The sequence below is a fragment of the Mustela putorius genome, unplaced genomic scaffold (assembly GCF_011764305.1).
Source record: "Mustela putorius furo isolate JIRA1106 unplaced genomic scaffold, ASM1176430v1.1 tig00000139_pilon_pilon_pilon, whole genome shotgun sequence".
NCBI lineage: Eukaryota > Metazoa > Chordata > Mammalia > Carnivora > Mustelidae > Mustela > Mustela putorius.
Window position 1 is genome coordinate 5,375,411 of NW_025421293.1, and position 12,582 is coordinate 5,387,992.

A 12,582-nucleotide genomic window follows, 5' to 3' on the forward strand; every position below is an offset into this window, starting at 1 on the left:
AAAAAATAAACGGAGAACAAAGCAGGGCTCCCAGGGAGGCATCCTGGGTGTGTGGGTGGGAGCCATGTGGCTCGCTGGCAAACCCTCGGGGACGGACTGGCTCTGCACCAGGCCCGTGGAACTCAGCGGGGGCGACTGGGCTGAAATGAGGTATTACCGACACGTCTGTAAAAGGTTGGAGCATTTCCAAGCCCTGTGACCCCGGATGGAGGGTCTGATGGAGATAACGAACGGCGGGCCAGATCGGGTCCCGGCCCTGGGAGAGTGGTAGAATGCTTCCTTTTTTGTTTAAAAAAAAAAATTTTTTTTTTTTTTTAAATCGAAGTATTACTTCCAGGAAAGTATATAATTATCTGTGTGCAGCATATTGGGTTTTATAAACTGAATGCTTCCATGCGACCAGCAACCAATGAGGAAATAGCATATGCCAGACCCCCAGAAGTCCCCTATACCCCCTGCTGGTCATTACCTTGGAGGCAGATGACCCTGACTTTGATGACGGTTGACTGTTTTATTCCTTATCCACAGGGAGCCCTCCAGGATGTGCTGTTTTAGCTGGCATCTTTTATTCTGTTTTGTTTTTTTAAAGATTTGACTTATTTAATTTTCAGAGAGAGAGCATGAGCGGGGCTGGGGGGGCGCGGCGGGCAGAGGGAGAAGCAGGCTCCCCCTCTCCCCCGCTGAGCAGGGAGCCCGATGCAGGACTCGATCCCAGGACCCCAGGATCATGACCTGAGTCGAAGGCAGATGCTTGATGGATTGAAGCACCCAAGCACCCGTGTCATCTTTCATTCTGATGGACGAGTATTTAAAAAGGAAAAAGAACCTGTCACCCAGTTACTTAAAAAATCAATAAAGGGGAAAAAATTTTTTTAATGGGCAAAAAAAAAGGAAAGGAAAAACCCTGTCTATGACTTTTCTGTTCTTTATAGTTGGGGGTGAGGGGCACCTGGGTGCCTCAGTGGGTTAAGCCTCTGTCTTCAGCTCAGGTCATGATCTCAGGGTCCTGGGATCGAGCCCTGCATCGGGCTCTCTGCTCGGCAGGGAGCCTGCTTCCCCGCCTCTCTCTGCCTACTTACGATCTGTCTGTCAAATAAATAAATACTGTCTAAGCTGGGGGTGAGGTATGGGAAGGAGCTGAGACAGCCTGAAAGGTGGATGTTCTAGGGCATCCTGGCGACAGGGCCGAAGGACTGGGGAGGGGTGTCCCACCGGCTGGCCTGAGCCGTGAGCCCACATGGGAACCAATGCTGGTGCCCCCAAAGATGATCCCCGTTTGGGATAAACTCGACAGGGGTCCAGCGCTCCTTGACCCTCAGTGCGCTGGGAGGATCCCTGCACGTGTCTCTGCAGGGACCCATGTGAATAGGGCCCCCGGGAATTGGGCAGTATGGTGCCCAGGTGTCACACCGTCTTCTGGAGGTCTTCCAGAAGGAAATGGGACGTCAGGGCGGCCTGACAGCAAGCTGGGCCGGGGGTGGCCCGGCGGTGACCCTGTCCTGTCCTGTCCTCCCTCGTGCCCGGTATCAGCCCTGCAGCGTCTGATCCGACCAGCGTCCCGCCAGAGGGCGGCGACCCAGGGCATGGTGTCCCCTCTCTGGGGTGGTGTCCCGCTAGGGGCAGACTCTGCCCTGCCTCCCACGGCGTGGGTGTCAAAAGACCACAGATTCCAAGACGCGCAGGTCTTTAAACAAAGCCCCGGCAGCAGGAGGCTCGGGGCAGCCCCACACTCGGGTACCAGACACACGGAGGAGCCCGTGAGTGAGCCTCTTGAAATGAGGTTTTCAGGACAGGGCAGGGGGTGGGGGGGAAGCAGTTGCAAAAGGCAGGGAGATTCACGGGGCAGCCTGGGGGGCACCTGCAGGGACAGGGAGGGGTAAGCCCCATCCCACCACCCCGCCAGCCTCTGGAGGGCACTGGGAGCCGGGAAACAGCGGGTGCGAGTCTGGACCCAGCCACGTGGCCTGGGCTCCCCACGCCTCCCGCCACTCACTCGCCAGCCCCGTGACTTGAGCAAAGGCTCAGCCTCCTTGGGTCTCATCTGCTCAGCTGGAACAAGGGATTGACGACAGCCCTTGAACCCTGATTGTAGGGGGGCGGAGCAGGGGGCGTTGAGAACCAGGAGGCTGGATGTTGAGGGAGAAGGAATCACGGAGAAGAAGGAGCCTTTTAAACGGAGCCAAATCAAAAGCCGGCAAAGGCTAAACATCCAGGGTTTTTTGTTTGTTTGTTTGTTTGTTTTAAGTAATGAGAAAAATTTCAGGCGAAAAGAACTCAAAGACGGGCCCAATAGGATGGCCACTGTGAAATAGACTAGTGGGAGGTGAATGTCATCAAAGTCACGATCAGCACGTTCGAAGCTAAAATTTAAAAGCAGGAAGTCGGGCTGAAAAGTTACCCTGAACGAGAGACAGGAGTTAAGCGGTTTAAAATAATGGCAAAATAAAGTGACAAAGTGAATGTGATTTAACGGGGAGATCAAAGCCTGAAGTCCGAGATTAAAAGCTGAAACTTGTGAGCGCGAAGACGTAAGTATTTAAGGAGATCCAGACGACCACCCACGAGACGAACGGAGATCTTCCAGAGGACAGGACCGCGGATGAACCTACACCCAGGACGGAGATACTAGGGATGTTTATCTTCTAAACAAGACATGCACTTTATTTTTTATTGGTTTATTTGGGGAAGGAGAGGCGGAAAAAGAGGGAGAGAGGGAATCCCACGCAGGTTCCATGCCCAGCGCAGAAGCGACTCGGGGCTCGACCCCAGGACCCTGAGATCACCACCTGAGCCGACATCAAGAGTTGGACACAACACCCTGAGCCACCCAGGTGCCCACAAGATGTAAACTTTAAAGAAGACTAAGAGAAAACCTACTTTAGGGGCACGTGCGTGGTCCAGTCGTGAAGCGCCTGCCTTCGACTCTGGTCGTGATCCCAGGATTATGGGATCGAACCCCGCGTCGGGTTCCCTACTCAGCGGGAAGCCTGCTTCTCCCTCACCCACTCCTCCTGCTTGCGTTCCCTCTCTCACGGTCTCTCTCTCTCTGTGTCAAATAAATAAATAATAAAATCTTTAGGAGAAAACAGAAGAGAAAATCTACTTCAGAGGACACCATCGTCAAAAGCTCGGCGATCGCAGATACAGCTGGTCAAGTCAACTCAGATTGCAAATCAATGAAGACAAGCAGGTGACTTGGAAAGGGCCACCGGAGGAAGACTTATATTTATTTACTTATTTATTTATGTTTTAGTAGGCTCCGTGCCCACCCAACGTGGTGCTCAAACTCATGACCTCAAGATCAAGAGTGGCACACTCCGCTGTCTGAGCTCGCCAGGTGCTCCTGGAAGGACATTCTTTTAAACCGGGGTTGAACCTGCCAAGGTTTGGAGCTTAGGGGAGTCATCAAAGCAGAGGGCAACGATTTACGGTGTCCGGGGGTTGATCCATCGGATCACTGTTTATTGTTTTAAAGATTTTATTTATTGAGTTGAGAGAGAGAGCGTGAGCAGGGGCAGGGGTGGGCAGAGGGAGAGGCAGAAGCAGTCTCCCTGCCAAGCTGGGAGCCCAACACGGGACTCGATCCCAGGACCCCGGGATTAGGACCTGAGCGGAAGGCAGATGCTTCATCAACGGAGCCACCCAGGTGCCCCGCTCCCACTCAACAACTATTTATTGAGCACCTACTATGTTCCACGCGCGGGGCTAGGAGTTAGGGCTGTGTGTGAGCTCACGGGCAGGCCTGCCCCCGGAGAGACACAGGTGATAGACAGGTTCCCTCCCAGGATGTCCCTTCACACTATGGTGTGCGCACGAGGGAGCAGAGCGAAGGCAGGGGGGAGGGAAGGGTGTGTGTGTGGCGTCCTTGGGAACTCGGAGGCGAAGTCGTCCGTGTGAGACAGAGGGCAGGAGGCCACCACGGCTGGGAGAGGGAGGCCGTAAGGGGCGTCTGGGGCGTCCCGACGGGTGTTGGGGAAGCCCTGGAGACGGCAGGCCCTTCCCTCTGCTGGTTCGCTGGAGGGCAAGGGCAGAACGTTTGCTCATGGTCCCAGAGAAGATTCTAGAACTTAGTCTCCTGGTTATTTGCCCCGTCCTAGGCTGCCTCCCGAATTTACTCTGGGCCCCCAGACTTCAGTCTTAAGACATTTTCCAGCCACTCGTGGGGAGTAGGAGAGGGACCGGGGTGCAGGCCCGGAGCTGGGGTTGGCGCCTGTCGGGGAGAGTGGGCGGCGGGTGGTGGTGGTGACAGAGCTTGGGGCAGAGACTGCAGGCTCAGGAGGCAGCTCCGTGGATGGGGGCAGAGCCTGGAGTCAGGAGGGCAGACCGGTGCAGGATCCTGCAGGGGTGGGGTGGGGGGGAGCACCGTAATGGGAGGAAGGAGACTTTAAGTCCCGGCCCCGTTGGAGTCCTGGTGATGGAGTAAACATCCACCCCCTACCGTCCCAGAGGGACACTCATAAAGAAGCCACATCTGGGAGGCCACGGGGTCAGAGAACTCTCGGGCGCGCTGCTGAGACATCTGGGTCCGGGTTGGGCTCTGGCTGGGGATCCGTGCCATCGTCCCCCGGAGCCTCCGGGACCCCTCCCAGCTGCGGACGGGGCTTGGGAGGGCCGAGGGTGACACCTGGTGGCGAGCAGGTGGCACCGCAGGTGAGAGAGAGGGCCAGACCGGGCTTGCACGAAGCTGCGTGGGGAGGGTCCCGCTTTCTGGGTGAGGCGGGGGGCTTCAATCTCCTAACTGGGGCTAGGGGAGCAGGTGGCACCCGTCCTCCAGCTTTCTCCCAAATTCCCTCAGGAGGAGAAGGCCAGGGCCTCCCGACCTACCTGGATGGTCGGATCAGTGTCTCCCCAGGCAGGCAGAGCCAAGAGGGGGAGTGGGACCAGAGTGGCAACAACCCGGTGCAATGCATTTCACTGTCCCGATCCTACTGGAGACGGGGAAGCGGGGGCCCGGGGACCTGGGGGGCTCTGGTGAAGGTCATAACCAGGTGAGCGGCTGAACTGGGATTTCGAACTCCGACGGTCTCACTCTCAAGCCCTGCTTAGGTTCCTTTCATGTCTCAGGGGGCCAGGGCCGCGTGCATCAGATGGAGGGGTCGTGGGGACCCCCGGTCCCCGCAGCAATCCACAGCCGCTCACCCCTGCGCCTGGACACTGCTATTCCAAGTCCTACTGAATCCGCCCCAAACGGGACCAACGGGGCCACCTGACCCCATCCTAGGAGGAGTGACCCCCAACCCCTGCTCAACTCAGAACTGTCCCCATTTCTCTCAGGGATCCCCCCAGGCCTGGGGATTACACTCCCGACTTTACAGATAAGGAAACTGAGGCTTGGGGGGTGGTTCCCCAAGTCCAAAGGCAGGTTAGGGCCAGCATCAGAGGCGGAACCCTGGTCTCAGCCTCGTGGTGTGGGTTTTGCAAATGGGACAAATGCGGAGCCCTGTGAGCTCTAAGGCACAGTTAGGTGACTCACGCGCCATCAGGAATATAAAGGGGGCGGGGTGCCCAGGTGGCACCTGCTCTCGGCTCAGGTCATGATCTCAGGGTCCTGGGGTGGAGCCCGGCGTCAGACTCCCTGCTCTGCGAAGAGCTCGCTTCTCTCTCTCTCCCTCTGCCCCTCTCTTTACTTGTGTGCTCTCTCTCTCTGTCTCACTTTCTCTCTCAAATGAATAAATAAAATCTTAAAAAAGAAGAAGAAGAAGACCTGACCCCAGGGAGAACTTCTGCTGTCCTCGAAGTTGGGGGACACCGTAGGTGGGGGCCCCACATTTTAAGTTCTGACTCGAGATTGTGTTTGTAATCAAAGTGACCTTGGAACTCTCTTACCCGTGAGAGCCCCTTGGCGGGGGTGGGGGGTGCCCCAGCTTTCGTGGAGGGTTGAAGAGGTTCCGTGACAAACTGGGAGAAATGAAGTCGGGATCATATCCTGGGAGTCCTGCCTGGCTCTCGGTCTCGGGCAGATTTCTCTTCATTTATCATGCTCGAGAGACTTGGTATCTCACGTGCTTATCTTTTTCATCGATTCTGGAAATTTCTCAGCCGTTTCTTCGGATAATGCCTCCTGCCAGGCACCTGGCTGGCGCCGTGGGGGGAGGAGCAGATGACTACTGATCTCGGGGTCACGCGTTCAAGCCCCACACTCGGTGTCAAGACTACTAAAAAAAAAATAAGATAAATCATGCCTCTCCACAATTCTGTTTTCTTTCGGAACCCAATTAGACATGTGTCTGCCTTTCTTCTTCTTCTTTTTGTCACTTGTTTATTGAGCAAACATTCACTGAGTGCTATGCCAGGGGTGACTTGGGGGGTGATTTGGCCAATGTAAGCTCCCTTGTGGGTCTTATTCTTTTTCTTTTACATTTTTTTTGTTTTGTTTTTAAAAATATATATACATATATTTTTTAAGATTTTATTTATTTATTTGACAGAGAGAGAGAGATCACAAGTAGGCAGAGAGGCAGGCAGAGAGAGAGGAGGAAGCAGGCTCTCTGCTCAGCAGGGAGCTGATGCGGGGCTCGATCCCAGGACCCTGGGATCATGACCTGAGCCGAAGGCAGCGGCTTAATCCACTGAGCCACCCAGGCGCCCCTTTAAATGTTTTTAACTACTGATTTAAGTGTTTTCCTTGAACTTTTCTATTTTATTTATTTATTTATTTATTCAGAGAGAAAGAGAGAGGTATAGGGAGGGCAGAGGGAGAATCTTGAGCAGACGTCCCCTCCCGAGGTGGGACTTGAACTCATGGCCCCGAGATCATGACTTGAGCCAAAGCCAAGAGGCAGACACTTTAACCTCCTTCAGAGGTCTGCTCCTGTGCCTGGACTCTCCCAACAGGTTCTATGCTGGTGAGTGTATCCCTCTGTCTCTCCTGACCCCCTGGTCTGGAAAGTGCAGACCGACGGAAGGAGAGCTCTCTCTTTGTGCACTGGTTTGGTCCTGTCTGGATTCCCAGCTGGAGACCGTGGCTGGGGGCCTCGTCCGCAGTGGGACCCTCGCTGTGGGGCTCCGCTCGGCCTCCTGCGGGGCTGCCGTTGCGCCGACCCACAGCCCCCAACCCTCCGTGCAGCTCCCCAAGGCCTGAGGCAGGGACACGGGGGGTCAGTCAAAGGGGACAGATCTCCCAGAGCCTGGCGTCCGGTTGTCCGTCTGTCCCCTTTTACCAGCAATGATTCTTCACGGGTCGTCATGGGTAGAGCATACATTCCTCACCCACCTGTGCATCCAGAGAAGACGGGGTCCAGGCAAATGCTGTATGATCTCACGTACATGCAGAATACACTTTGTAAAGATTTTTTTATTTTCTTAAAAGATTTTATTTATTTGACAGACAGAGATCACAAGGAGGCAGAGCAGCAGGCAGAGAGAGAGGAGGAAGCAGGCTCCCCGCTGAGCAGAGAGCCCGATGCGGGACTCCATCCCAGGACCCTGGGATCAGCACCCAAGCAGGACCTGAGATCATGACCTGAGCCGAAGGCAGAGGCTTTAACCCACGGAGCCACCCAGGTGCCCCTAAAGATTTTTTTAATTAAAAAAAAATTTTTTTTTAATTTTTAAGAAAACCCTCATAGATGCAGAGAACAGTTGGGTGGTTGCCAGAGACAGAGGGGTTTGGGGAAGGTCGGTGAAATGTGTGAAGAGGGTCAGAAGGCACAGACTTCCACTCATAACGTAAATCAGGGGCATCTGGGTGGCTCAGTGGGTTAAGCCTCTACCTTTGGCTCAGGTCATGATCTCAGGGTCCTGGGATCGAGCCCTACAGCGGGCTCTCTGCTTAGCAGGGAGCCTGCTTCCCCTCCTCTCTCTGTCTCTGCCTGCCTCTGCCTACTTGTGATCTCTCTGTCAAATGAATAAATAAAATCTAAAAAATAAATAAATAAATAAAAATCAATAAATAAAAAAACTAAACGTATCCTGGAGATCATTTCCTGATGTAGGCAAACAACTCACGAAGAGGGACTCCTGAAATATGCCCAGTGTATCTCCATTTAAAAAATAGTAATAAGAAATAAATATTTTTTAAAAAGAGCAGAGTGGATAAGTACATTGTGGTACATTGTTGCAATGGCAGATTTAGCTAGCAATAAGAATGGACTTCACAAAACAAAACAAAACAAAAAAACCCAGGATATTGCAAGGCACAAGAAGGAGTGAAATTCACAAGTGTTCCTGAGAGCCAAAAACACCCTTCCAGAGCCCAGAAAGTGGATGAGAAAGCTCATCAGTGATGACAAAGGTAGAAACCTGGGTGCTTTCTTGGGTGTGGGGGGGTGAGCCGGGGCTGGGAAGGGGCCCAGCACAGCCTGCCTGGATTTGGGAATATCCTGTATTTTGACCTGAGCGGTGATGACAATGGCGTACACCCACATAAACAATGCATCCATCGGGACACCGAACATCTGGGCATTTTATCCCATGTAAATTACTCCTCACCAGCAAAGAAAAACAAAAACTTATGATAAAATATTCCAAACACCCAAAACATTAAAAGGGATTGTATTTTATTTATTTATTTGACAGAGAGAGAGAGAGAGGGAGCACAAGCAGGGGGAGTGGGAGACGGAGAAGCCGGCTCCCCGCTGAGCAGAGAGCCCGACGTGGGGCTCGATCCCGGCACCCTGGGATCAGCACCCAAGCAGAAGGCAGACGCCTAAGGACGGAGCCACGCAGGCGCCCCAAAGGGATTATATTTTTAAAGAGCCTTTTACATAACACCAATTCAGTGACACCCACTGAAGTCTTGGGTGTTGACACATGCCTCTCCGGCTCGGTCCCCACCCCAGGTGACATCGGGGGGGTCTCGTTCAGGTCCGTGGGAGCCGTCTGCTGACCCCTACATTGGACTGTCAGGGGGCCCACCAAGGGGGCGGCCTGAGGATGGAGAAAGGGAGGCTCCCCGTCTCGGCCAGGAGAGGGAAGAAAGGGCCAACGGAGACTTGAACCTAAGGACTTCTCCTGGGGTCACATTGAGATCCACTGTCACTCTCCCTGTGCCAGAGTCTGTCTCTCCCTTCTTCCTTCCTCTCTGCACCCAACTCCTTCATCCTCCCAACGACGAACACACAGGGCCACGCCGACTGCTGGCTTGGAAGCTGGGAGTGGGGTGGGGGCTTCGCTCTTTTCTGACCACAGCGTACGGTTTCCACTGCAGGCTACACGGGTCAAAGAAACGCTTCCCCCACCCCGGGGTCAGGGCGATGCATTTAGTGCCCTCGGTCACCACCTTATCCATCGGGGACCGGGACCTCAGGGACAACGAAAATAAACCAGAAATCACAGTGGTGGTCGATCAGCCCCCGGAGGAAAGAATCTTGTTTGCAGACGCTCTTTGAATTTCAAGATACTGGGAAGGACAGAGCCTGTGTGTTCGAGGCAGCGGAAGCCCAGAGACCAGAACCGTCTCTTTCTCTTTTTTTTTGGTAAAGAGTTTATTTATTTATTTGACACAGAGAGAGAGAGGTCACAAGTAGGCAGAGAGGCAGGCAGAGAGAGAGGGGGGAAGCAGGCTCCCCGCTGAGCAGAGAGCCCAATGCGGGGCTCAATCCCAGGACCCTGAGATCAAGCCCTGAGCCAAAGGCAGAGGCTTGCCATTTATTCCCACCGCAGCCCCATTCTGCTGCCCCTCCGTCCGGGCTGGTTGTGCCCAGGGGCTGCCGGCCTGGGCTCCAGGTTGGGTTCAGCCTCGGGGAGAGCCAGCTGGAGGAGGGCAGGAGAGAGCCGGGGTCCTCGTCTCCTGATCCCTTCCGCCTGGAGTGGGGTCCTCCGCACAGCTCCAGTCCCAAGCACAGCGCCTTTGCTCTGCTCCTTGGGGGGAACAGTGGCTCCCAGAGTCCCTGTGGGCTCCCTTAGCCCACCTGTGCCCACGGCCCCCCTTCCCTAAACCCTTCACCCACGCACGGGCCTCACCGCTTCGTCCTTCACTGCTGACCCAGTACCTGGGAGCCAGCACAAAGCTTCCAGATGCATTCAGCTGTTAACCCCGAGAGCCTTGATGGTCTCCCAGGACAGCAATGTCAAGTGCAAAGCCTGTAAGATGACCCCAGAGCTTGCAAACCCTTACCGTTCATTTGATCTCGAGAGAGCTGGCTGCAGGAGATCAAGTCCCTCCCTGAGGTTCCAAGTGCTCCCGCAGAACGCACTGAACTCGTTTTGGTTATTCTGCACATCAGGGAGAGGTTTCATTTCCTTCTTGTGGGCCCCTCCTCCTTCTAACAGAGTCAAGTCCAAACCCCCAGCCCTCTTCTGGCAGCCTTGCCCGGCCTGGCTGCCTCTGCCTGCTGTCTCTGGTCCTCGGACGGTCCCTGCTGGGTTCCTGCTCCTTGGACGGGCTCCGGTCCTGGTCTCCTGGGTCTCTTCAAGCCAGGCCCTGTGAAGCCCTCATCAGCCCTTCACAACTGAGTAAGAATTAGCCGGCAACGAGCAGGACAGGACTGACCCCCACTCCTGGCACGCCCCAGCGGGCACGCAGAGAAAAGCAGACAAGGGTCCTGGACATCAGTCACAAGCTTTATTGTCTCGAGCACGGACTCGCCACACTTCAACAATTCCACTTCGGGGAGGACAAGGGTTGGGGAGGGCTTGGGGACGGAGCACAGGCTGAACCCACACTGGGCAGGGGGAGGCCTTCACGGGCAAAGGGCTTCTTGCCACCTGCCAGGTGCCCTGGGCGCTCAGCCCCTCCTGGTGTGGGCCTTTGGCTGTTAGTAGACTAATCAGCGCCTTCTGTAGGCGGGGTGAGCTGCCGGATTTTGCTGGAAAGAGTAGTTAACTCTGGGTTAGGCCACTAAAGCGTCGCTTCTAGACTGTTGTTAATAAAACCGCATGCGAGAGCTACCAGAAGCCAACGGGGAGGTGGCGGGCCAACGGCACGATCTGGCTAACCCCCCGCCCCAAGGATGGGCTGCATTTGGGCAAGAATGGGGGGGGGGGCCCTGGGTTGCTCTCAGGGCACAGACTGCATACCCGTCCTGGTGCGCGGCAGGAACGCCTGGATGGGCCATCAGGCTTCCCCCTTTGAGCTCCTGGGAGAGGGGCCCCAGAGTGAAAACACTCCCTGAGCTGGGGGAGGCGGAGGAAGGCCTCCGCGGGGACACTGAGGCAAAGGCAGTAACCTGTGCGCCCTCCAGCTCTAGAGGTTGTTCTACTGGCTTTTCCCACCACCCACAGGCCTGGAGTAACCCAGACGGGCTCGCTGGGCATCGGGGAGAGGCGGTTAGATCTTTCTTCTCTCCAACAGCTCTTGGGCTCTTTCCTTGGCTGCGGGCACGGGGCTTCCAGAGCTCGAAGCAGGTGCCCGGTAAGCAAGGGGGCTGTTGGCAGGCGAGCCCTCCGACGACTGTGCCCGGCACGCACGTCCCTGAACACTCAGCCACGTGCACCCGGGTGTACACGCACACAGTGCGGCTGCAGAATCGTGTGGGGCGGTGTGTCCGGGCACAGCCCTGCCGGGCCGGGGGTTCGACCCCAGGACCGCAGCGCGCGCATCTTCCGACCGCAAATGCCCCTGTCCACACGGCACGGCTGCGCATGCGTGCGAGACCCCCCGGGGCGCAGGCCAGGGTCGGAGCCTGCGTGAGCCTGTCTGCGCGGGAGAGGCCCAGTTCTGGAACCGCTAGTCCACCGGGACACCACGTGGCGGGCCAGTCCCCGGGTCTGGGCTCTCCAGCGGCCCCGCTGCCCCAGCGCCCAGCCCGGTCCGTGAGGGGGGAGGAGGAGAGGGGCTTCCGAACTTCCCTAATACTGTGGCTCCTGGCCTTGTGCTGACCGCTGGGCCAGCGGCTTGGAGCTACGTGTATGCGCTGGTGTTGGGGGTGGGGAGGACCTTGTCCCCACAACACCTTGAACTTGGGCTGAGCTGGGCGGAGGGGCTGAAGGGGGCTTGTACCACTGTTTGTGGGGACAAGAAGCCTGGGGGCTGCAGAAAAGGGGGTCCCCACCTGGCTCCCGAGGACCGGACTGCCCTCCTTGGTGCCTAGTGGGGCCTCCTCTGACCCTTTCCCGGGACAATGGCTCTCTGGGGTGTCAGGGGAACCCGGGAGAAGGGGGAGAAAGGGAGGGGAGGGACGCGCCCCGGGTGCCAAGATGGTGCTCAGGGCGGCTCCTTCTTGGTGGGGGGGCGTGGGGGGCCTGGCCAGATCACCTCAGCCTCCCCCAAATTCCAGAAACTGCTGGGGCATCCAGGCTGTCCAGGCCGAAGGTCCCGGGGGCCAGGCCGGGACTGTACCGCTCTCTGTGGGAGGTCGTGCTTGAGGAAGCCTCCTGGTCCCGCAGGGGGGGGTCGGGGATGGGGGATTGTCCGAGGCAGTGGGCACGTCATTGTTACAAACACTGTTCTTGTCTCCAAAGTGACAGTCCTGGCCCCTGCCTGGAGGAGGCGCCACCGGGGCAGGCTGCAGGGGCTGTGGTGTGGACCGGGCAGCTCCACGGTGTCCCTCGGGGTCAGTGCTTCTCCTGGAGAGAGCAAGGGCCTGATCAGCAGGTGTCCTATCTGGCTCTCCGCCCCTCCCCCACAGGCCCAGGTTCTTCCATCTCCGGAGGACACAGTGGCCGGGGGGGTGGGGGTGGGGGCTCCACGGCCCCAAAATG

General features: G+C 56.5%; 1 protein-coding gene across 3 annotated transcripts in view; it reads right to left on the reverse strand.

Annotated features, from left to right (window-relative positions):
- Positions 1-10,482: 10,482 nt before the first annotated feature.
- CLIP2 (CAP-Gly domain containing linker protein 2) overlaps positions 10,483-12,582 on the reverse strand; it is a 66,158-nt gene continuing 64,058 nt past the window's right edge. For all 3 annotated transcript variants that reach the window (XM_045074946.1, XM_045074947.1, XM_045074945.1), the window contains one exon: positions 10,483-12,447. In XM_045074946.1, coding sequence (XP_044930881.1) covers positions 12,436-12,447 — 12 coding nt within the window. In that variant the 3' untranslated portion in view covers positions 10,483-12,435. The remainder of the gene's footprint in view (positions 12,448-12,582) is intronic.